The sequence below is a fragment of the Vipera ursinii genome (assembly GCF_947247035.1).
Source record: "Vipera ursinii genome assembly, chromosome: 11".
Classification (NCBI taxonomy): Eukaryota; Metazoa; Chordata; class Lepidosauria; order Squamata; family Viperidae; genus Vipera; species Vipera ursinii.
Window position 1 is genome coordinate 13,105,990 of NC_139524.1, and position 24,094 is coordinate 13,130,083.

General features: G+C 40.3%; 1 protein-coding gene and 1 long non-coding RNA gene across 3 annotated transcripts in view; both read left to right on the forward strand.

Moving 5' to 3' along the window:
- BNC1 (basonuclin zinc finger protein 1) lies at window positions 1–22,699 on the forward strand. Its single transcript, XM_083371133.1, has 5 exons — window positions 1–226; window positions 13,943–14,045; window positions 15,456–15,691; window positions 18,023–19,899; window positions 21,580–22,699. Exons 1-5 carry the CDS (start codon window positions 218–220, stop codon window positions 22,262–22,264), a joined length of 2,910 nt encoding a protein of 969 aa, XP_083227259.1. The 5' UTR covers window positions 1–217; the 3' UTR covers window positions 22,265–22,699.
- The window catches only part of LOC310645575, a 590,514-nt gene that overhangs the window by 498,148 nt on the left and 68,272 nt on the right, over window positions 1–24,094 (forward strand). The window lies entirely within an intron of this gene.

The window sequence follows — 24,094 nt, forward strand, 5'->3', positions numbered from 1 at the left end:
GTGGTGTCGGGAGAGATCTGATTTCACTCCCCCGAGTTGAGCATACACAGGCGTGGAGGTGCACCGCTTCAGACGAGGGTGAGAGACCAAAGGCTAGGGATGACTCTGCCTCTTTTACTTGTACAGACAGGAATGTTTCCTGGTGGCCCTTTGTATAGCTCGCAGCGGAGGGGATGGGAAATACTTTTATAGCGCTCCAAACAGATGCTGCGTAAGAATGTCGGAGGTAAGGAAAGTTTTGCGTTTGTTTTATGCCTTCTTTCCCACCCACCCACCCACCCCCCACCGCCCGGGCATGGATCCGGAGGAGACGCTCTCCCTACTAACACCGATTCGGGAGTCTCTCTTTTCCCTTGCTCCCCTCCTCCTCCTTCGCCTTCCTTTTGCAATAATAGCTGGAGTGTTCCGGGCTAGCAACCAAATCGGTTTCAAGCAGATTCTTCTCCTGCCTGCCACCCCGGTCGGTGGAGCTGGGAAACCAGGTTTTGCAGAAGAATTTGGTCGGGGGTGGGGGGAATAGCAGCCTTCTCGTTCTTGCTGGAGGGGTGGGGGGGAGATAGATAGATAGATAGATAGATAGATAGATAGATAGATAGATAGATAGATAGATAGATAGATAGATAGATAGATAGATAGATAGATAGATAGATAGATAGATAGATTAGATAGATTAGATAGATAGATAGATAGATAGATAGATAGATAGATAGATAGATAGATAGATAGATAGATAGATAGATAGATAGATAGATAGATTCGGATTTGTCTCAACTGCACTGACAGCCAAGAAAGCGGGCTTTGGTTTGCAAAGGTGGGTTCGAAAAAGAGGCACGTCTTCGTTTAGCTTCCAGGTTATATAGATAAATAACCATTCCGGTCAAGTTTTACCCTGGTTCCCTGTTGCTGGAGAAGCCGAGGCACCTGTGAATTGGGACGAGCTTGACAGCCTTTCATCCCTACCAAGTTTTGGATGAGCTTTAGTAGTCCTGAAATGCATGATTTTGGGTTCCTGCCACATGTTCCGTGTGCTCTTAAGCAGAGATGCACGAAGGTTTGTGGCACTACTGAGAACAGAGAAAAGTGATTTGACAACATTAATTTCAAGATATGGGACTACTGCCATGTGGGGGAATTCAGTCCTTTTTCCTGCCACAAAAAAGATGATTCCAAATGTGATTTTTTGTTGACGTAGTTTTTAAAAAGGTTAAGATGTAGTTTATACGTTGTTGTTTTTTTTAAAAAAAGTTTTACTTAGCATTCTTCAGATAACAGATCTAAGGTCCGAACACGTCCCCCGTTTGCTCATGATATGTGGGTGCATGTGTAATGTACATTCGTGTGTGCAGTGTGTCTCTGCATGTTTTTGTCTGCACTGTTTTGATAAGTGCTGAAGGTAGCGGATTTGGGGGGGGGAAGTTTACTTTTAAAAAAGTAAGCCTATGGGTAACTTTTTTCTGGTTTGGAGATATTAAAAATATATTGCAGAGGGGATGAAAGCGAGATTAGGCCATGTGGCATAAGAGGGGATATATATAACAGTGGGACAGAAAATGAAAACAAAATATTTTAAAAAGCATCCCGCTCTTAAAAAAGACTTTTACAAAAAGAAAGGGGAAAAGAAGGTGGGGGGGGGGAAATGCAAAGAAAAGAAAACAATCGTCTCCAAAGGAGTGGGGGGAAAGACAAGATTTTGAACAAATCCACTATTTCATTTCATTATTATTATTATTTTCATTTTAATTGTGCATGCTGGGATGCTGTTTGGGTTCGGATTATCACTGAAAGTAGTTTAGAAAGATTTTTTTTTTTTAGATCGTGCAATAGTTTGGCAGAGTGAATTTTGGGAGGTGATCGTTTGTCTTATCTTCTGGTGAGCTATGTGTACCGTGTTGCAAAACCTTGAGGCGTGTTGTGCTGCCTTTTTATTTATTTATTTATTTATTTAAAAAAAAAAAAGACTTCCCCCCCCCCCCCCAGAGCCTGGAAGCAAAGTCAACTTCATTAGTTTGAGCAATAGCACATCAGTGCTCGGCTGGTCTTGTCACTTCCTTCCAGCGAGTCCCCGAGCATGACGGAGCTGCCCTGATTTGGAAAAGCTTGTAAGGATTTGTCAGCCAGATGTGACAAGATCAAGGAGCGAGTCAAGGAAGAGATCTGATATTAATCAGCGCATAGCTCGGAGCCAAACTTTCTCAAACTGCAGTGTAGAAACATGTTCTTCCCCGCATCGAGTGCGCTTCTTCTTTTGTGGCTACGGAGATGCCACTGTGCACTTCCAAAGAGTTGGAGAGAGTGCCAGCTAATCGTCTTTAATTCTCAAAAGATGAAAGTTTCGTGTGAAGGGAGGGGAAAGGGTTGCCCTTGTTTTCTCTTTTTCCTCCCCTCCCCATGAAAATACAGATTCCTGCCACTTCAAAAGATGGAATATAGAGGAGGGTTTTTTTCTAAAAGTCCTCTGGGGTCTTGGTTACAGCCAGGAAAAGCCTGCTGTTTTTATCCACTGTTAGGATCATGACACAGGAGACCTGTGTCTGTCTTCCAGGAGATCTTCCCTCCAGGAGATACCCATCTTCCCATCTTCTTCAAACTTGGATTTTCAGAACTGGGACAACTTCTGAAAAACCCTTCTCTTCCTTGGCTGTTGAAAAGCAATGGTGGGATCTACTGGATTGCGTTTTACAAAGCGTCTCTTGCAATGGGATGGTGTCTGCAGGCTGTTTGGTGCAAGGAATCTTTACTCTGAATCCAGCCAGCTTGAGAAACAGAGGCCACCTTCCTTTGCTCCATTCAGTTAGGCAAGTCTTGCTGATTTCGTGGCGTGATACAGAATCACTATGGTCATTTTAGGATTAATTGAGCCTCCAGGTAAAAAGAAAAAGAAAAGGTCTTATCATCTTTAAAATTACTATTTATTTTCACATCCTTTTCTCAAATTGACCCACATAAAATTTCAGTAAGAAGTCTAGGTTGCCAGGGATTTTTTTTTAAAGGTTCATGGAGGAGAGGCAGACAGAAAAAAAAATACTGTTAACAATGATGGTTGAGTAGCTCTTCAGGGTTCAGGAGCACTCCAACCAAAGTTGCTAAATAGTGGAGATAAATAAGAGAAGACACCACTGCTTCACATCTATCTCCAGAGTCAATTAGTTCAGTCAATTAGTTTAGTCCAGGGGTCTTCAAACTTGGCCCTTTTATAACTTGTGGACTTCAACTCCCAGAATTCCTCAGCCAGCATGCCAAGTTGCCAAGTTTGAAGACCCCTGGTTTTAGTCTGACCTTAATATAATCTGTTCACAATTAGGATAGAGTGATTTGAGTAACAAAAACCCCAAGCCAGTCCTTATTTCAATTCCTCTTTCAGACGGATGTAAACCAGCTGTTCCCAACCTGTAACTTCCAGATGTTTCTTTTTTCTAGCCAGCATGGATTACAAATCCCATTGTCCTCCAAATAACAGACCCATTGACCAAAACTAGTTGCAGTTTGGTGGGCTATGTAATCTAAACACACCTGGAACTTGTCAGGTAAGGAAAGCATCTGTAGGGGCTCATTTCAGTAGCAAACTCAGTTTTGTATTGCGGTCACAATTGATTTGACTAGAAAAATGACCATCACCGAATCGCTTTTCCTTTGGTGTGTCCTATCATTTGACAGATGCATCCCTGAAATGTTTTAGATCTGAAAGGTTGGGAGAACTGAAGTATTAAACCTTTGAGGACTGCCTGGTTGGAAACCTCTAGCATTGTAACTTTTGCACCATGTCACATTAATAATAGTTTGGGCATCTTCTTTTGTGGGGTGTTTTTATGGAGCTTCAGAGCTGGAAAATCTTTGTAGCTGAATAAGCACATGTTTTTTTTAGCAAGGTCCCCAAATTCAATCCAGAAAACAAGGTGCTGGTGGAGGAGGACATCAAATGTGCTGGTCTTTAACAGTAATAAAGATTTGGTTTACAGATATTCCAAAACATCCAAGAGCTTTTCGATTGACTCTGAAACTTCCTCAAAGCACACATTCTTGCTGCTTTAGTGAGTTCTGAGAAATAGTATATAGGCTGCAGTCTAAAGAAGCACACACTGTAGATAGACCTCACACAGGTGAAACAGTCTGCTCAGAGAGGAAACACAGTTGCCTATTTTAGAAAGAAAAAGCTTGAAGCATTTGTTTCAAATCTGGACTATCTACAGGCATTGTTGCTATCTTTAAAATGCATCCTGTTTCATCATGATATAGAAGACTGTGATTTATCAATACTGTCCAGGCTGCTAATTTATGGATAAGCAAATTTTCAAGATTCCTAGCAGTTCTCCCTTCTTCTGACATCTTATCTTTAACTCATGTACGGTTTGGCCAGCTCTTGAAATAGAGGACTGTTTTTGTCATTTAGCCAGCCCCTTCATACCTTGTCCCTCCAGATGTACCCACAATCCTCTGAACAGCTGTCTTAGAATGACAGTGAAATATTTCCATCTTTTAAACCCTTTTGTGCAAACACATGTTGTCCATTAGCTGTCACAAGGAAGCATCGGACAATGACTGAAAGGTTCAAAGGATTCGGATGTGCTGGATTTCTCCATTTCTTGGAGCAGGTTAAAGGACATACCAGTGAAGTATAAATTGATGTGGGAACCCTAGTTTTTTAATTCCCTCCCAAATATGCATCGGTTTGGAATATCTTGAAAAGAAGCCTATAGATCCACCTGGAATTTTTTGCCCTTAAATATAATGGTTGTCATTAAACCATTAGCATGTTCCAGTGGCTCGTGCTTGCCATGGTCTCCAGGTGACCCACAAATGAATGTTCTGGATATAAATCAAAGAATAAGTTTTTAAGCTTTTAAGAAGAGACTGGACAGCCATTTGCTAAAAATGGTACAAAGGCTCCTGCTGGAGCCAAGGGGTTGGACCAGATGATCTCCAAGGGTCCCTTCCAACTTCTTTTACATTTATTCTATGTTTTCTACTCTTCTATATTAGCTCCAGATTAATCCATCTGGCTTCAGACTTTCCTCAAACAAATAATTTTGCCACAAAATATTTAGCAAAGCACTTTAAAATTGGAATTACTTCTAATTCTATTTTGAACAGCCGGTCAAGTAGTTGTATGTAAAAAAAAAATCCTTGTTTTCCAGGGAATTATTTCTACTGTTTTCAGAATTTCTAGTCCTTAATAAGAAATACAGCTGCCGGAAAATTAACAAGTCAAAGGCCATTAAAGAAAATTATTAAAAATTGTCTTGCTTGTTCTCAGGAATCTATGGTCCAGCTAAAATTAGGATGTCCTTTTTCTGCTTTCTGCTCTTTAAATGTTTTATATTTTGAGAAGGTTTATGGCTCACAATATCTATTTGTATAGATATTATCATCAGTTTAAACTACGGCATCTACAAGAGAACTGTTTAGAGTATGTGAATTTTGACCAAGGATCAGAGGTGTGGGCCTAATGGAATATTAGGGGGAAAAATAGAAATATTCTTTTAAAAAACGGGAGTGTTGAAAATTAGTTGGAGGGAGAAACTGGGAAAGGTTCATAAAAATTTAAGAGAAAAATTAAGGAAAACTTAAGAGGAAGCACTTTGCTCCTTGAAAACTAATTCCATTTTCCCCAACCTAAGCTTGGCTACAAAACTATTCCTATTCCTGGAAATATGAACATAATATTGGAAGAATATATGTTTCCATGTCTGATCCCTTTGTTTTTGGAAGAATGGTTACACAAGCTGTGGGAGTTTGCTTTGATAGAATAGCTTCAAATCTTAAAAGCAAGTTTGACATAGATAGAGTTCATTTCTAATTAGAAACCGTTCCTGGATTCTAACTGAATCCATGGATATATTTTTTTCCTATAGTTCAAATTTGGATTTATTTATTTTTTTGTAAAGTCTATATTTCACGGGAAATACTAGATTTTGTGTATTTTTCAAATTTTGACTGAAGTAGCTTTTCAACAGAATTAAAAGCAGTGCAAAGTTTGAATGAAAGAATAAGAAAAAACTAATAAAGTGAAATATCAAAAAAGGAAAAAGGAAAAGGGGGAAGGAGAAGGAAAAGAAAGGAAATAGAGAAGGAGGAAAGGGAAAGGAAAGGAAAGGAAAGGAAAGAAAGGAAAGGAAAGGAAAGGAAAGGAAAGGAAAGGAAAGGAAAGGAAAGGAAAGGAAAGTTCTAAATAAGTGATTTCCAGTAATTTATATTTTACCTTCTCTTTCTAAGGTTATTTAATAATTTCAGAGAGAGAGAGAGAGATTCCACTGCCATTTCACTGCATGCACAAAGAAATAAAGGATATTACATTTAATTTTTCTAATGGTCTAAACTGCACACAGTGAAGAAAATTTCGGTCTTCATCCAGAACCTGAACGGATCTTTATACAAATCTATTTTCCACTGCATGTCCTCCTAATCTGCCAATCTTGGATGGTTGGAATATTTACCCTCTTTTTGAATGTGGAACTGGAAAGCATCCCCTCTTTTCAATTTCAATAAACCTGTCAACCAAGATTGTTTTCAGGAAAACATCATTTCAAAGTTTCTCAAAGATTTACTGAGAACTAGAAAGATTGGGTTATCAGGTGCCTTCCTGAGTACCCAGAGGGGAAAAAAGAATGAAAAAAAAAGAGAATTAGATAAGGTGCATGCAATGGTTATATCATTTTTAGGGTTGTTCCCACCCCCCTACTGGAAGTACATTCAATTGGGGGGGGAAACCCCTACTATAAGAAATAAAAAGCACTTAGAAAATGCATTATTAAAATAGGACTGACGTGCCAGTAATAAACTGTTCATCAACTTCTATTCCTACTCTGAAAGGCTTGGAGGCGGAATCTTCATTTCAGGATTCCCCTCATATTTTCTTTTTTCGCTCCTTTGCTTATGCACTTTCCCATCTCCTTTCTCTTCTTCTTTTTTTTTGCCCATGGAAATCAACAAACCAGGAAGTGGGAAGATGCTCTATGAGAAAATCCAAAATGAGACTTGGGATGCTGGTGATACAGTTGGTTGGTGTCTCTTGGTCTTCCTTCCTCAGACCATTTCAGCTTCAGCATCCCGAAGGTGCTTTTCCAAAAGGCAACTAACTAACTGGTCTTTCTTGGGGTTGTTGTTTTTTCCCCCTTGAAAACATTTTGCTTCTCATCCAAAAACCTCCTTCAGAGAAGTGAAAAATTGAAGAAGCTTCTTGGATGAGAAGCAAAACATTTTCAAGGGGAAACCCCCCCCCCCAAGAAAGTCCAGTTGCCTTTTGGAAAAGCACCTATGAGACGATCATGATCTGGATGATTGAGCATCTCCATAGACATTTTGGATGGGTCTTCTGGAGTCCAAAACCCAAAGTGATGGGAGGTAAATCTAACAAATGAACCAACAAGGAAGAGGTTGGGTTAATGGCTTCCCCATGAACTATGTAGAATGATTTATCAAGCCAATGGGAAGACTTTCGTGATTTTTCATGTTTTCTTATTGGTGAGAGGATTAAACTGTTTTACTAGCCAGTGAGAAATGTGGGCAAAGCTACTTATTACTCCAGGTTCTTCACTTTTGTGTATAGCTCAGGATCTGCAGGTTGCTTGTCCCTCCTCTGGATATACTTTGAAAACACTGATCGAAAAGGAGCCACAAAATCAGCAGAAATGTAAAGTTTTCCTTAAGACCAACCAAACCTCAGATAATAGACAAGATTTTGAGTTACATTCTTCTGGCTGGTTTTTTTTAAAGAAGTAGAAGAAATATAGAAGGTCTGGTGGGAAAAATGGAGCTGCTGCAGAAGCTGGAGATGTCCTCCCTCTTTCCAACAAGATAAGCATGAGCTATTCGGATCTGCTTTTTTTTTCTTACTATCCAGCCTGAAGATAACTGAAGGGTTTAGTTCATCTTCAAAAGTTGGTTCACAATTTTCTTCTGAAGAGTTTTGTTAAAGCTCTTTTGCTTTTTCACTTCTTCAGGGCAATTTTCATTTGATCCGCTATAATGATGTTGCAGTGTTGGGAGCTGTGAAGTTTATAAAGTAAAGGGGGCCTATGCAGTTTTCACGACAACCATTTTTAAAATAAACTCATTATCGTATTTTGTTCAAATATTCAGAACACTTTTCTGAACCAAGTCCAAGAAGTACCGTATTTTCCGGCGTATAAGACGACTGGGCGTATAAGACGACCCCCCCAAACAAAATATAGGCATAAGGATATAATAAGGCAGAATTTTAATCAACCTTTAAAATTAAGAAATATAAAAAGGAACGTTAAAACAACCCAGCAGATAAAATCAGTTCCATCCATAAACTAATAAAACTCTCCCAAACACACAAAAAAGTGAGTTTGTGCATTGTGTTAAATTTCACTTGTGGAGAGTCTAGCTATTATGATTTAACAGTTATGTGTTATGGCTGGATACATTGTGCAAGCCAGCCGCTTGTGGCTTAGCCAACAAATCTGGCTAATGGTTTGCCCAAGTAGAAATATGGGGTTTGTTGCAATAAGAGTGAATTGGAGAAGTTATTCTAGATTGGTTTTGACAATTTGATACCCTCCTCCCAGTTTGCTGCTGGACTGTCACTCTCAGGATTTACTTGTGTTGAGCTACTTTGATGAACTTTAAGCATGCTCCAAGGCTATAGGCTGCTTGTAGAGGGAGTGTCCAACAGCTGCAGTTGACCTTGCATCTGGTTAATACATGGATAGAGTACCTGGGGCTTTCAGTGTGAGTCATGGCTGACTGATGACTTCGCTCACTCGGTCCCGCTGTGAAGAATGAAAAATTGGATTTGGAGAGAAGAGTGGTCCTTCCTATCTCTCTGGAGAAGGAGAGATTGGAAGATCACTCATGAGTGCTCTGAGTCATAGCTTCTCTTGAGGAGACTATAAAACAGCATTAGGAGCTATCTTTGTTCTCAGCAGCACTGGAGCCTTTCCTAATGATACAGCCAAACTGACTTTCTAATCACATGCTCCATTTAATCACTTTATGGATATTAGAGACCTTCAAAACAGTGAGTTTAATTTGATGCCTGGTAAGTTTTCTTTAGAATTAAGAAATTTCAAACAGGGACTAAAGAATCTAAAATAATATACAACCAACGAAAATCAAAAACAAAATTATTTAATAAAGTTTTAAATGGATTTGGAAACCAGGAGGTTTTGGGTTATTGATTCTTTTTGCTGTAAGATTTGAAAAAACAAGTATAAAATCTTGAGAAATTAATGAAATGGAACAAAATGCTATCAAGAACAAAGGTTTAATAAAGATTGCAAATGGGCACTAGAGGAAACTAAAGGACGAGACAGAAAAGAATTACAATGGCTAAGCCAGATATAAATTTTTCTCGTGTTATAGTATTCATTGAAAAATGGACTGAGATATTGCTAACTTATATCTAAGAATGGATATAGATTTCAATGGATAAACTCTTAAAAGCTGATGAGAAAATTTTTTAAAAAACTTTTAACTAACATATACATTATAGAGTTTGAAGGCATAGTAGACAACAAATTTGAAATTACCAAAATAGGAATACAAAAGACTAATCAAGAAAAAGATCTGGATGTGGAACAGCTGTGAGAAGAAATCCTGGCTAATGCTTCTTTGTGGGATTTACAAAGTAGGCTGATGAAAGCTTTGAAGACTCCTTTTAAACACTAAAGAATGATGAAATATTAAATCCTGCAATGCTACAGGAATGATTTAAAAGTCAAGATTATGCAAAAAGAGGGAATGTAAAGTTGGTTTATTTGACCAGAGATAAAGTATTTGTTTTGATATTTCGGGTAACACCTAATGGACTTCGCTGAACTAGTTTGCATTACTTTTTACTATATAAGTAGTCCTTGACTTACAACTGTTCAAAGTTACAACAGCACTGAAAGAAGTAACTTTTGACCATTTTTCATACGTGATCAAAATCCATGCTTGGTAACTGGCTTATATTTATGAAGGTGGAAGTTTCCCAGGGTCATGTGATCACCTTTAGCAACCTTCTGACAAGCAAGGTCAATGGGGAAGGCAGATTCACTTAACAACCGGTGTTACTGACTTGACAGTTGCAGTGATTCGCTTAACAACTGTGTCAAGAAAGGCCGTAAAGTCCAGCAAAACTCAGTTAACAATACCGTTGTGATCGTAAATTGAGGACTTCCTGTAATTATTAAAAACTTTAATTATTAACCCAAACAAAATAATTGGATGGAAGTTGTCTAGGGATTGTAGAATGAGCTGGGAAGTAAATCTCTGAGGAAGCCATTTGCAAACCAGAATGTTGTGTCTGTGCCCTTAACTAGGAGTTGAACTCAACTTGACAGAATCTTTCATTATGGTAGGGAGGAACTGCAGACTGGGTGGTAATGAGGCAAATATAATAGGATGAAACATCCCTAAATATTGTGTGGTTCTCTAATCTCTGGATTAGAACATTCTTTTTTTTTTTTTTTGCTTTTTATTGCAACTCTTCCTTGTCAATGACAGGTGCATTTCATATTCTTTTTTCAGCACGCGATATTAGCAAACTCTGTCTAGTTAAATGACCACATCAAAACCATGAATGTTATATACCACGCTAAATCTCAGAAACAGCCAGTTGAAATGAACAAAAAAGTAGCAAGAGAAGTAACCAAGATAATTACCATATGCTCTGTATTTGGAATGCTAAGTCTTTCCTCCCACCCAGTCAGGAGTCAATCAGCTTCAAAAAAAAATATGAAATAAAACAAATGTACCAATCAACAACTTCAGTAGCAAAAGGACAAAATAATAAAGCAGCAGCGAGACATTATAAAAATGAAAAGGAATAATTAAGCAAGAGTTTTCTGCACCGATAATAATAAAATCTCTACGCACAATGTTTACAGTATTGAAAAGGGCGCCAGCCCGAAGAGCATATAGATCTGGCCCCAAACCAACCAAAAAGGTGATGACTGGAGTTTTCTGAAGCGGTAGATATTTATTATTACAAGAGGGAAAATACTGCAGTATAACCCAAACCCAGATCCATTTCTAAAAGTCAAAAGGCTTAGCTGACCTTCAGGTCTTAAAGCTTTATTTTAGATTATTCTTCCTTCGTTTATGGAATCATATTAAAAAGAGATGTAGGCCAATAATTTGTGAAAGAACATTCAAGATCTCTGGAGTTTAAACCAGGAAAACCCTACTTGTCACAGAGGCAAGATGCTTGCTGGAAATTTCTTAGTTTAACACTAAATTGACGAGCAGAAAAATATAATTTCTTGAGATACTTAGTGCTTTCTTTATTTCTGCCATCTCTTGACAAGTTGATGGACAAGCTCGAGATGATCAATAATCTTTCCCAAAGCCAATTTTCCTTTCTATAATTCTGCTTCCCCCCCCCACACCTAATTCCTCTTCAAATCCAAGAGGTATCTTAGATGAGTATGTGATGTCTGAACAAGCTGGATTATTCTTCATTGCAATATTTAATGTGACAGGAGAGAAAAATTCTGAAATGTACAACTGAAGAAAAATAACATGCTTATAATTCTAATCTGATTACAATATAAAGGAAATCAGTCATGAATGAAATCCCATTTTTGCCCTGGCTGCATCCACCTACTTATTTCAAGGAAATATACCCCTTAGAATTACCACTTAGAGGCCTTTGAATCTCTTGGCTTGGGAACAAATGTATAAGTTTTTGGCACAGTAGGATACACCAAGCCCCGGTTTGGATTTAACATTCTGATACAAAGTAAGCCACTTAATGGCTTGTTCAATAAATCATAAGTTTAAAAAAATCCTGGCTTAGCATTTTGTGCAAATTTGCCCAATGAATAAACCAACCGTGCTAATCCTATCTTGCAACTTTTGATGTAAACTATCTTACAACATTTGTACTCGAGCTATTTCATGTCTTAGGGCCCTCTGAAATATGGTTGCGGATGGTGAAATTTGCTTGCCTTTTTCTAAGGGTGTCTTGTTCCTTGAAGGTGGGGGGTGGGCCAGTTTTACAAAAGAAGATATGTAGGGGAGACATGATAGCACTGTTCCAGTGTCTGAGGGGCTGCCACAAGGCAGAGGGGGCCAGGTTATTCACCAAAGCACCAAAGGGAAGGACGAGAAACAACAGTTGGAAACTGATCAAGGAGAGAAGCAACCTGGAATTAAGGACAAACTTCCTAACAGTGAAGACAATTAACCAGTGGAACAGCTTGCCTCCGGAAATCATGGGCACTCCATCACTGGAGGTTTTTAAGAAGAGACTAGACATTCACCAGTCTGAGACGGTATAGGTTCTCCTGCTTTAGATAGATAGATAGATAGATAGATAGATAGATAGATAGATAGATAGATAGATAGATAGATAGATAGATAGATAGATAGGTAAAAGAGAGCCACCTGTGCATAAAATCTCATGTTGCAGGCTCAAAAAACCAAGAGAGACTCATTGTGCTCTTCCTAGCAGATACCTCTACTGTTTCTTACCCTTAGACAGAATCTTGCTAAACTAAAGCATGCTAACATCCCCATAAAGCAGACATGTCAAACACAAGGCCCGGGGGCCAGATCCGGCCCCCAAAATGGTTTCATGCGGCCCGTGAAGCCATCCTGGAAAAAGTGAGGGAACGGCCCCCACTGCCTTGGCCCTGGCCCAGAGACCCTCTTTCTGCCAGAGACCCTCAGATCTGTCCCACTCCTGCCCAGGCCCCCATAGGCACCCTTGATGCGAACGATGTAGAGCTGGCCATGCCCACCCAGTAGGCCATATGCACTCTAGCCACGCCCACCCAGTAGGCCACACCCACTCTAGCCACGCCCACCCAGTAGGCCACGCCCACCCAGGCCATACCCACCCGGCCCCCTGAGGGCAACCGCAATGCTGATGCGGCCCTCAATGAAATTGAGTTTGACACCCCTGCCATAAAGCATGCTAACATCCCCTACTCGGGAGGGGAGGATCCATCTTCACCCTCCTTCTCTCACACAAACTATCTGAACTGAGTGGTCTCTTGCTCCTCTGGAATGCAGCCCCTCCCTCCTCAAAGTCCATACTCCACAGGATCAGTGATCGACTCCACAGGATCAGTGATCACCGCCCTCAAGTACTGCAAGACAGCTATCCAGCAACTTTTCGGTAACGGCTCTTTGTAAATTTATTGCAAGGTTGAATACAGGAAGCCTGAAGGCTTCACTGAATCTCTCTTGGAATTAAAATAAACAATACAGCAAGAATAATATAATGTAATAATTATTATGGGAAGGGGTGGGCCAATTTGAGAAAATGTTGCTGCCTAGAGCAAAGTTGCCAAGGGTGTTCCTACTTCCTCACCTTGTCAAGGATGGATTTTTAAAGCTGGAATTTTTTATTTTATTTTTTTGGCACCCGATAGAGAAAAGCACACCAAATCCCTTTGTGACAGTTAAAAAATGTAATTATGATATATTAAGGTGCTAATGATTTATTTTCATTAAATACAGTAGTAGCTAACCATGTATCTTGTTTTGTGACATAGAAAATCTGCTAAACTGGATAGCCAATTCATGCTGCTTTACAACTTGGGATAGGGATGGGTGGGGGGGTAGGGGGTTATTTAGGCTGAAACCCAACACATCTGAGAGTGCTTCAGATTGGTGTGTGGGGGGGGTGGATGTTGTAAGAAGCTTGCAAGGCCAGAATCATCATCAAAACATGTTGAGATGCCTTCTGCATTAAAAAGAAGGGGGACACCAGAAGCCCACATTCTTATAAAGGCTGGATAAAATAGCATGTGATTTAAATCCTGGCCTTTTTATAGAGTGAATTCTTGAATAGTGCAATAATTAGTCTACACTGTTTGCTTCTTGCATGTCTCCATCTGAATCTTGTCCTCAGCTCCTATGTTGACCCCCACATATTGGTTGAGTTTCTAGAAAGAGAGATTGACTACTATGCGTTGGGTGAAGCTCTGATGAGATCTTTACTAAACTCTTATTTTTTGCAACTGTTTTTTATTTTTTTATTTTACAGGCCATCCAATGTACCCTGGTAAATTGTAGCTGCCAGTGTTTTAAGACTGGGAAAATAAATCAACGACAGTGTGACCAATGTCGGCATGGATGGGTAGCTCATGGTAAGTAATATATTATGATGATTGTACTAGAATTCTTTGTAATAGGGTTGATACATCTATGTGAGAAGGCTTCATTTGGAGTTTTCATTTAAAGTCAATCAACACCATTAAATCTACAAACCTGTTGTCTGAAGCAAATTGGCCAGTCTGTTTGAACAGTATAATTGATCCTTCTGAATGACTTTTGCCTTTAAGTATGTACAGATTTTTTTCCCCCTCTAAATTTATTTAGCAGTCTGAATTGAATAAGTTCAATTGGAGGACTGGATTCAGATGAAGATGAGATCGGATCTACTTTCCAAATTGAATCAAATTTCCCTGATTTGTACACCTCTATTGTCTAGCTGTCAGCTAGTCACATATAAAGCCAACCCTCATTTTGCATGGCAAAGCTGATGATAAGAATAAGAGGGGAAAAAACCCTAGAATATTTCTTATACGTAAATTGATGTTGTTTCATTTGAGGGAAAATGCTATACAGTATTTTATCTTTATGTGCCAGTCTGCTTTGTAATCATCAACATGTGCCTGAATTAGCAGTGGTGAGAATGCAGTACTGCAGGCTACTTCTGCTGACTGCCGGCTGCCAGCAATTTGGCAGTTCAGTTCTCACCAGCTCAAGGTTGACTCAGCCTTCCATCCTTCCGAGGTCAGTAAAATGAGGACCCAGATTGTTGGGGGCAAGACGCTGACTCTGTAAACTGCTTAGAGAGGGCACTAAAGTACTGTGAAGTGCTATACGTATAAGTCTAAGTGCTATTGCTATTAACAAATAAAGCAAAGGGGTTTAGATTGGAAAAAAGAAAGAAAGGTGAAGAAAAGATTGGTCTAAGATCTCCATCTCCCAAGCATTCCAAATTATCACTTCTGATTGATTTTTTTTTTTAAAAAAAATAAGCCATCAAAATCTTGTTAAGTGCAAATCTACCTGGCTTAAATCCTATAGGTTGCAGTTTCTACGCATATTTCCACGCAGGTCCATCCAGATCGGTAGAATGAGGACCCAGATTGTTGGGGACAATATGCTCACTCTGTAAACAGTTTAAAGAGGGCTGTGAAGTGGTATATACATCTAAGTGCTATTGCTAAATTCTATAGATTGTAGCACCTGATTTATTGCAAGTGTGAGCAATCTATGAGCCCAGATGTTACGGTACTACACCCCCACGCTTTCCCTTGTCATTAGCCATTTCCTAGGGTTGCTGGGACTTGTACTATAGCAGGAAGACCAAATCCCTTGCCTATAGGTCAGATGTTTCTAATTGGCCTGAATGATAGGGAATGATGTTGGAATGGCTGTTAAAGCATTAATTACTGAACGATCTGATGGATGCTGAGCCATTATTGCTAGTGTGGTTATTTTGTACCCAATTATTCATGGGTGGCTGCATTTTCTTTTCATCTTTTCAGCTTTAAGTAAACTAAGGATCCCCAACTTATACCCAGCCAGCCAAGTGGAAATAGTCCAATCCAATGTGGTCTTTGACATAAGCAGCCTCATGCTGTATGGAACTCAAGCCGTTCCTGTCCGTCTCAAAATTCTCCTAGATCGTCTTTTCAGTGTTTTGAAGCAAGAAGAGGTCGTACACATCCTCCATGCTCTGGACTGGACACTTCAGGACTACATACGGGGTTACATTCTACAGGTAAGCATCAAATTCATGGTTCTTCCTAATGGACAAAAGGCTGATAAGAAGGGAGCCAAGCCAGCATGGAGTCAACTGGAAACTAAAATATCAGAACATGTAGGAAACATATCACCATAGAGTTCTTGAATAACAGGGGTGGAACTACACCTTACATCCATCGAAACACAAATTTTATTGTAGTATGGAGATATACAAAGCATCCTAAAAAAGTGAGAATGCAAGGCCTTTATCTAGAGTTATGCAAATTAAAATATACAGATGATTGACCAATAGGATTGGAATATACATATATAGGATTGGTGCAAGGAGTTAATGTAGCTAGAGATTATGTGAATTCGGTGAGGTAGAGGGGTGGAAACGACGTTTCCAATTTACAACTTTTCTGTCGAAAACCAGTGTTTACTTCTGATTTTTGGCAAAATCACCCCAACGACTGCCACAAAAAAGGTTGTATGTTGTTGGTTGCGAAGTCGTGTCCAACCCATTGCGACCCCATGGACAACGTTCTTCCAGGCCTTCCTGTCCTCTACCATCTTCTGGAGTCCATTTAGGCTCATGCCTACTGCCTCAGTCACATGGGTGACTGCTTTATGACCATCTTGACTTATAGCCGTAAGTTGAGGATTGCTTGTATCGGTGATTCCAAAGTTTTAGCACTTTTGTTTGCTGAACTGCTGCAGAGTCTGTGAATATTCTGATGGCATCAGAGCCGCAATAGCTAAGGATGGCCGAGGCTTCGTTACCAAATGTCTGCTCACTGCGTAATCATTGACCCAAGTGACATCCTTTTAGATTTGACCCACTCAACGCAATCCCCATTGCCCACCCCTCTGCTCCTTTTACTTCCGTCCTTTAATGCAAAGTATGATTTACATTATGCCCCAAATAAATATTTAATACCACTTAATAATCTTGCTTTTGAGTGTTAAGATAAAAAAAAAGTTGGGCTCAATTACCTTGAACCTCTTTTGCATGAAAAATTGATGACGATACGTTCGTCTTAGAAACCTCTTTGCACACCCGGTGAAATTTCTCAGTGGGCCATCAAATCCATGTTCTGTAATAAAATATTTATTGTAGTTATTGGGGAAAAGTTTGGTAGGGTTGGAGCTTGAAAGAATTACACCAACACTCTGGTGTAATTACAGCTGTGCTCTGTGAACTGGAGAAGAATCGATTGGGGCTCATTTGTTCTCTGATCTTAGCGCCGAATATGATTAAAAGAATACTCAACTGAGAAGTGAAGCTAAATCTTCTTTTGATCGCCTTGTTACTTGGGTTTTGTTTCACCACAAGTATCCTAACATCATTGGGATGATCACAAAACACTCTTCAATCATCTATCTGTTAGGATAACTGTAGAAAGAACTCAGGCCAAGGTGATTGAAAAATCGAGAACAACGTGCTGCAAAGGTGCTGGCAATTACCTGTCTACAGGTATATCGGTTCTGTGTTAGCAACTGGCCGAGGCTAAACTGGCTCCTCAGATAACTGGCTCCTTTTTGACCTGGTCTGGTTGGTAGCCTTTAGTGCTTGTCTCTTCTGGATTTCTTGAAACAGCTTGGTGGAACAAATCTATATACGAATGGAAGCTTCTAAAGCAGTTTGCAACTTGATTTTTGAAAGCCATGACTGAGAAGGAAGAGGAAGCAGAAAAAGAGGAGCAAAACGTAATTTCCAATAACCTTGGAGCCACGTTTTAAAGTTCTCATCTTGCCGTTTTTGATCCCAGGCCAAGGATTTTCAGAGCCGCGGTGGCGCAGTGGTTAGAATGCAGTACTGCAGGCTAATTCTGCTGACTGCCAGCAGTTCGATTCTCCCCAGCTCAAGGTTGACTCAGCCTTTTATCCTTCCGAGGTCGGTAAAATGAGGACCCAGATTGTTGGGGGAATATGCTGACTCTGTAAACCGCTTAGAGAGGGCTGTAAAGCACTGGGAAGCGGCATATAAGTCTAAGTGCTATTGCTATTTAAGTTTCCCATTGAAAGAAGAGAGAAGGTCTCCCAGTTCTTCTTTCTCATGATCTCCCCAGTTGTCTTCACTTCTCTTTCTGATCTACTCTGACAATCAGGTACGTTGGGCAGCAAGTAGACCAGATAAATGAAGAAGAGCAGACAGTTTGGGTATAAGAGCCACGTCTAGTTTCTTTCCTGTTTTACAGGGCAGTTGAGAGTGCTCTTCTTGTTAGAAACTAAACAGAACATTTCTTCCTTCGGTCACCCTGGAGAAGTCAACCCAATTCAATTAACTGATCTACTTTTCTTTTGAGGCTAGCATGTTGCCCTTTCAAGTGTATTGTTACTATTGCTTTTTTTGTCTTTTTGTAAGGATGCTTCAGGAAAGGTCCTGGATCACTGGAGTATCATGACCAGCGAAGAAGAGCTGGCCACCTTGCAGCAATTTCTGCGTTTTGGGGAAACCAAATCCATTGTGGAGCTGATGGCCATCCAAGAGAAAGAAGGGCAATCCATTACCGTCCCTACAACCACAGCCAGTATGGATATCAGAGCCTTTATCGAAAGCTGCAATCAGAGAAACGCAACCCTTTCTGCTTCTTTAGACAAAATGCACCCCATCCACATCCATCACTTCGAAAATGTGGTCAACAACATGGCGTTTATGCTGCCCTTTCAGTTTTATAGCCCCGTTCCTCCACCTCTGATTGGTTCACTCCCAGAGAGGCTCCTGATGGAGTCCTCTCAAGACCACAGCCCTGACTTAAAACCAGACCACCACGTGCCGTTTGCCGAAAACAGTTTCTTAACTTCCAATCCGTCGTTTCAACCAGAAAAGGAGAAGGAGGCCGTCGGCCCAGACCTCACTTTCAAGCCAAAAGAGGATGTTTCACCAAGTGATTTGAAAACTCAAACCGTGTCCTCAAAGCTGGAAACCAGCCAGATATCTCCGGAAAGTAAGATGAAGTCAGCTGACAAAAATGGGGCTGGAACAAGGAAAGGACGTGTTTTCTGTACAGCGTGTGAGAAGACCTTCTATGATAAGGGCACTCTGAAGATCCACTACAATGCGGTCCATCTGAAAATCAAACATAAATGCACTATTGAAGGTTGCAACATGGTGTTCAGCTCGCTGAGGAGCCGAAACCGTCATAGCGCCAATCCCAACCCAAGACTTCACATGCCCATGAACCGAAACAACCGAGATAAAGATCTCCGCAACGGGTTGTCCATCCGAGGTCTGGAGGAGAACAAAAGGACCGATTTTACCCTTCCACCTCCTGACCACAGATCAGTTCCTATCTATGGGAGTTCTGGTCCTGATTCCAAAGTCCAACCAGGTTTTCACCAAAGCGGACACAACGGTGTCCTTTTCCCCAATTTGAAGACGGTGCAACCGGTCCTTCCCTTCTACCGCAGCCCGGTCACCCCAGCTGAAATTGCACACACACCAGGTACGCTTCCTTCTCTACCTCTGGTTTCCTCATCCGTACCTGAACCACAGGGGTCCAGCGAGTTGCCCTTTGATCCATTGCCTAAGAAAAAATCCCGTAAGTCTAGCATGCCCATCAAGATAGAGAAAGAAGCTGTTGACACCACTAGCCCAACTAATGAAGTGGCCAGTTCAGAAGATGATGGGACGCCAAAGGCGGTAAGTGAAGGGCCTGTGGAGATGGGGGTGTCTAGGATAGAACAAAATACAAATCATCTCATGGAGAAGCATGGAGAGGCACTGGGGACATCCATTCCCAAGGTTGGAGGGCTCAAAACTTTGCAGGCTGTCAAGACAAATAACCAATGTGCTGAAATGGACCAGCCAGACCAATACAAATCGCTAAGAATAACCTCTTGTGAAAATGCACACGAAGCACCCAAACAACACCGTGACGTGACCAAAGCAGCAGCTGAGCCCTACAGTTACCTTAGAGAACCATTGAATTACAGGATCCCAATGAACAACTGGCCTGAACTGCATTACCACTTGTTGAGTGGAAGCAGTCTCGGTGCGCTATCCAACCGGAGTATGGCTGTTCCTGGCTTTGAAGTGTGTAACGATACGGATCACGGCCATGCCCAGGCACTAGGGCTCTCGCAGGAAGACGCCCGCTTTCATTGCGACATCTGCCTGAAGACCTTTAAAAACCCTTACAGTGTAAAAATGCATTTTAAAAACGTGCATCTCAAAGAAATGCACACTTGCATTGTGGAGGGTTGCAATGCCGCGTTTCCCTCGCGTAGAAGCCGAGACAGGTAAGGAGGCATTGGGCGAAAACTGCTGTGTGTGTTTAAAGTAAACTGGTTTACACAAGAGAGCTTCTTGTATGTTTTTTTTTTTGTGTGTGGGGGGGGGGGAAATGCAACGATCTGCCATGCCTGCTTTACTGGCCTGTTACACCCATTTGTCAGAATGGTACTAAAATGAAAATCCATTGAAGCAAACTCCGCTTTTCAAAAGGCAAAAAGGTTAGTCGTATTGCTGCTAGACTATGAGAATGGAAAAGAAATCCATTTTTAAGAGAGATGAAGGGGGTTAGGTACCGCTTCGTATTCCACCTTATGTTGTTGGTTTTTTTAAAAAAAAAAATCTATTGGGAACCAATTCTTTTTTCCTTGCCAGGTTTTCTCTCAATGTTATAAAGTAAGGATAAACAATAATTTAATTTAATAATTTAATTTAATAATTTAATTTGTATACCGCCCTTCTCCCGGAGGACTCAGGGCGGTGAACAGGGCAATACACAATAAAAATAGAATATAATAATAATAATAATAATAATAATAATAATAATAATAATAATAATAATAATAGTAATAGCAATAATAATAATAATAATAATTAATAATAATAGCAATAATAATAATAATAATAATAATAATAATAATAATAATAATAATAATAATAATAATAATGTCTTTCCAGAAACCACAGTGGAAGTTTCCTCTCTATTTTTATTCTTTTTATTGCTGTAACCATTTCTATCATGCCGTTCTAATATCCAATAAGCAAAGTCTGGTCTCTTTTTATCTTGGGAGGTTTACAACAGTTCATTTACTGATTGTTCGAAGTTACAACAGCACTGGAAAAAAATGATCTAGGACCGAAGTTAGCCTTCTACTTCGTCCTAGCAAGACTCCCATCCTCACCAGACACAGGTAGTCCTCATCTTACAACAATTCATTTAGTGACTGTCCGAAGTTACTGCAGAATCGGAAAAAGTGACTTACGACCGCTTTTCAGCCTTACGACCGTTGCAGCGTCCCCATCGTCACGTGATCCAAATTCAGACGCTTGGCCACTGACTCACATTTATGACGGTTGCAGCGTCCCAGGGACACGGGACCCCCTTTCTGATTAGCGAAGTCAACGGGGAAGCCAGATTCATTTTGTGACCGTGTGACTAAGTTAACGACGGCAGTGACTCGCTTAAGAAAAGTCGTAAAATGGGGCAAAGCTCAGTTAACAAATTTCTCACTTAGCAGCCTTAATTTCGACATGACCCTGGGACACTGCAGCCCTCATAAGTGAGTACATGATTGCCAAGTGTGCAGATTTTAATCACACGACCATGGGGATGCTACAACGGTCGTAAGTGTGAAAACGGTCATAAGTTACTGTTTTCTGTTGAATCTTTGAACAGTCACTAAACAAGTGGTTGTAAGTCGATTACAACTAAACAATCTTCAATGCGAATTCTGTATTCCTATCCTAGTTTGTACTTTCTCTGGTTTTCTGATTCCTACAAGGCTACCCCTGTGAGGTGCTTCTAACTGGCAAGGCATTCTTGTGAATAGCCCCACGCATCCAGTTCTTCTCCATTCCACTTCTTTCAAAAATAGCTGAAATGTTATTGTCATTATTTTTATTCTAAACGGAAAGCTTCCCTGCTGCTCTTTTTTTTACTCTAGATATTTCATTTTTTTTCTCTCCAGACACAGCTCCAATTTAAACCTTCACCATAAACTTTTAACGAAAGATCCTTTGGACATCGGCAAGGACCATTTCAACGCCATCGATCTCTTGAAGGACATGGCCCAAGACGTTTGCCCCGAAGCTTGCTTGAAAGGACACATGGAGCAACACACGTCGGTCATTTTCAAAGGCACAAACAGAACTGGCAGCTTGGTTTTCCCCATGAGCAAGTTCGCACAACCCTGTCCGGAGAGCTGTGGGCATAACCCCAACGAGGGAACAATTCTGGATTTAAGCACCACATCTAGCATTAAGTCAGAGAGTGGGACGCACTCCTCCTGGGATTCGGACGGAGGCAACGAAGAAAGTCCAGGGGCTTTAGAGGACAGCAACGAAAGCTGTGAAAGTCTGTGTTTGATGCCCAATGAAGACCTTTACCAAGACTGTTGTCCAGTCGAGGCCCCTACCACGAATTTCCCAACCGCACCTTCCAGCTTGCCAATCACCTGTCACCTCTGCCAAAAAAGCTACAGCAATAAAGGAACGTTCCGAGCCCATTACAAAACGGTGCACCTGCGTCAGCTGCACAAATGCAAAGTCCCGGGTTGCAACACAATGTTTTCTTCCGTTCGTAGCAGGAACCGGCACAGCCAAAATCCCAATTTACACAAGAGCTTGAGCAGGTCAACCCACAGCCCCTCGTAACAGCTCAATATTTCCGAGCGGTTGCTGTTGTGTTCTATTTATCATTTCAGCTTTTCTTTTTTCTTTTTTTTTGTTAAACATTAGAAAGAGCTGTGATCCGTTTGCTTTTCTGTACCCCCTGTTCCAAATCAAAGGTGCGATTCTATTCTTGTTCAGAGGCAACCACCCAATGGGTTAGGTTTCTCCTACTGTAAACATTGACGCCGGTATAATAAAGAGATACAAAAGCTAGCATAGAAAATGATATTCCCCAAGTCAGGTTTGTTGGTTTTTTTCCCCCCTCTTCACTCTTATTATAAACTCTTGCTGTAAAACTAAGACCAGCTTGTGATGCCAATGTTTTGCATTTGACACCCAAATGCCATTTTCAGCCCCCGTCCTGTCTTTGTTTTAACGTGTAGCTTCTCCTTCCAGCTGACTTGATGATATTAAATTAATGTGGTGATTTCCCCATAATTTATTATTGTATGCCTGCAAACAGACAGGTGGCAGATTTACAAAAAAAAAAACCTGTAGCATTTGATTCTGGATTTCTTGGTGGCAGGGGAAATTCTATTTGAAGACCCCATTGTTGGGTTCTCTTCTGCTCCGTGGCTTGTCTACTGTTCTCACCACATTTGAAAACGGGAGAATCCTGCAGGTTTTCTTCTCCTGTGTGAAGCACAGAGTCGGCTTCAAGATGGACCTATGAACTGCCAGATGCTAAAGCCACTCAGCAGTTCTTGGGTGTCTCTTGAAACTTACTTCCCCGCAACCCCGTCTTTTTCTTTGCAAGGAAACAAATCCTGGAAACAATTCAAGTTCTTCTTTTTTAAAAAAAAAATTTGGAAAGATTCTCCATTAACTTTTGAGCGCATCAGCATGAACTATATACAGGACCGGCGAAACCTGAGACGCATTCAAAGATTTTGAACCACATGTAGGACATTTTGAAATGCAATGTATAATTTTACTGCACTTTTTTTATTGATACACAGAGAAAAATTAAATCCTGGGGGGGGGGGGGAAATGTATTCAACATTTTCCAGAGTTTGGCAGGAAGCGATGTGAAATTAAAGCGGGAAGATGTATGAATATGAATGGATATCTTGTCTATTGTGTTGATGTACAATAGTGGGCTGGGCAGAAGATCAATATTTTATTACAAATTTAATAAGAATCATCCACTGACTTTGACAATGTTCTGTTTTGTATTACCACATTATTTAGTATAAATGAACAAATTCATTTTCCACATCCTGGTCATTATGCATATCAGTATGGTGTTATGTCTTATGCACTTAATGACATTGGTCGTACATTTTATTTAAAGAACACTTTTGTTCTATTTAATTTTTCAGTCAGGTGATAGGATTAATGTGGTTGTGTATGGCAGGTGTAAACTTGGTTGGTGAAATAACTATGAACAGGAAAAGGAATTCAAAGGTGTTGGGTTTTGTTTATCACCAAGCCTTTGAATGATACATATTTATATCATAGGTTGATCCACTGTATTCAGCAAGCATGATGCCAAATGCACATTAGGCACATATGATACCAAAACAATTCAAATTCTTTTTGGTCTGTTTGTTTCTTTGACAGAGGATCTCTCTTCTCCCCAGAGTTTTGCAGCTTGCTACGTTCGAAAATCTGTTATTTGTTATTGTTGCTGTTGTGTAATGTCCGAATAATATTAAAATAAACAAAAATAGTTTTTACATTGCAGATAAAATAAACAGGGCAAGTTATCTTATCTTGGATAACTCACATATCTCAGTGATTAATTTATTCTAAGCCACAGTGTGTGTTCTATCCCATAAACCCCATTGCATTATTGTTGCTCTGGGCTGG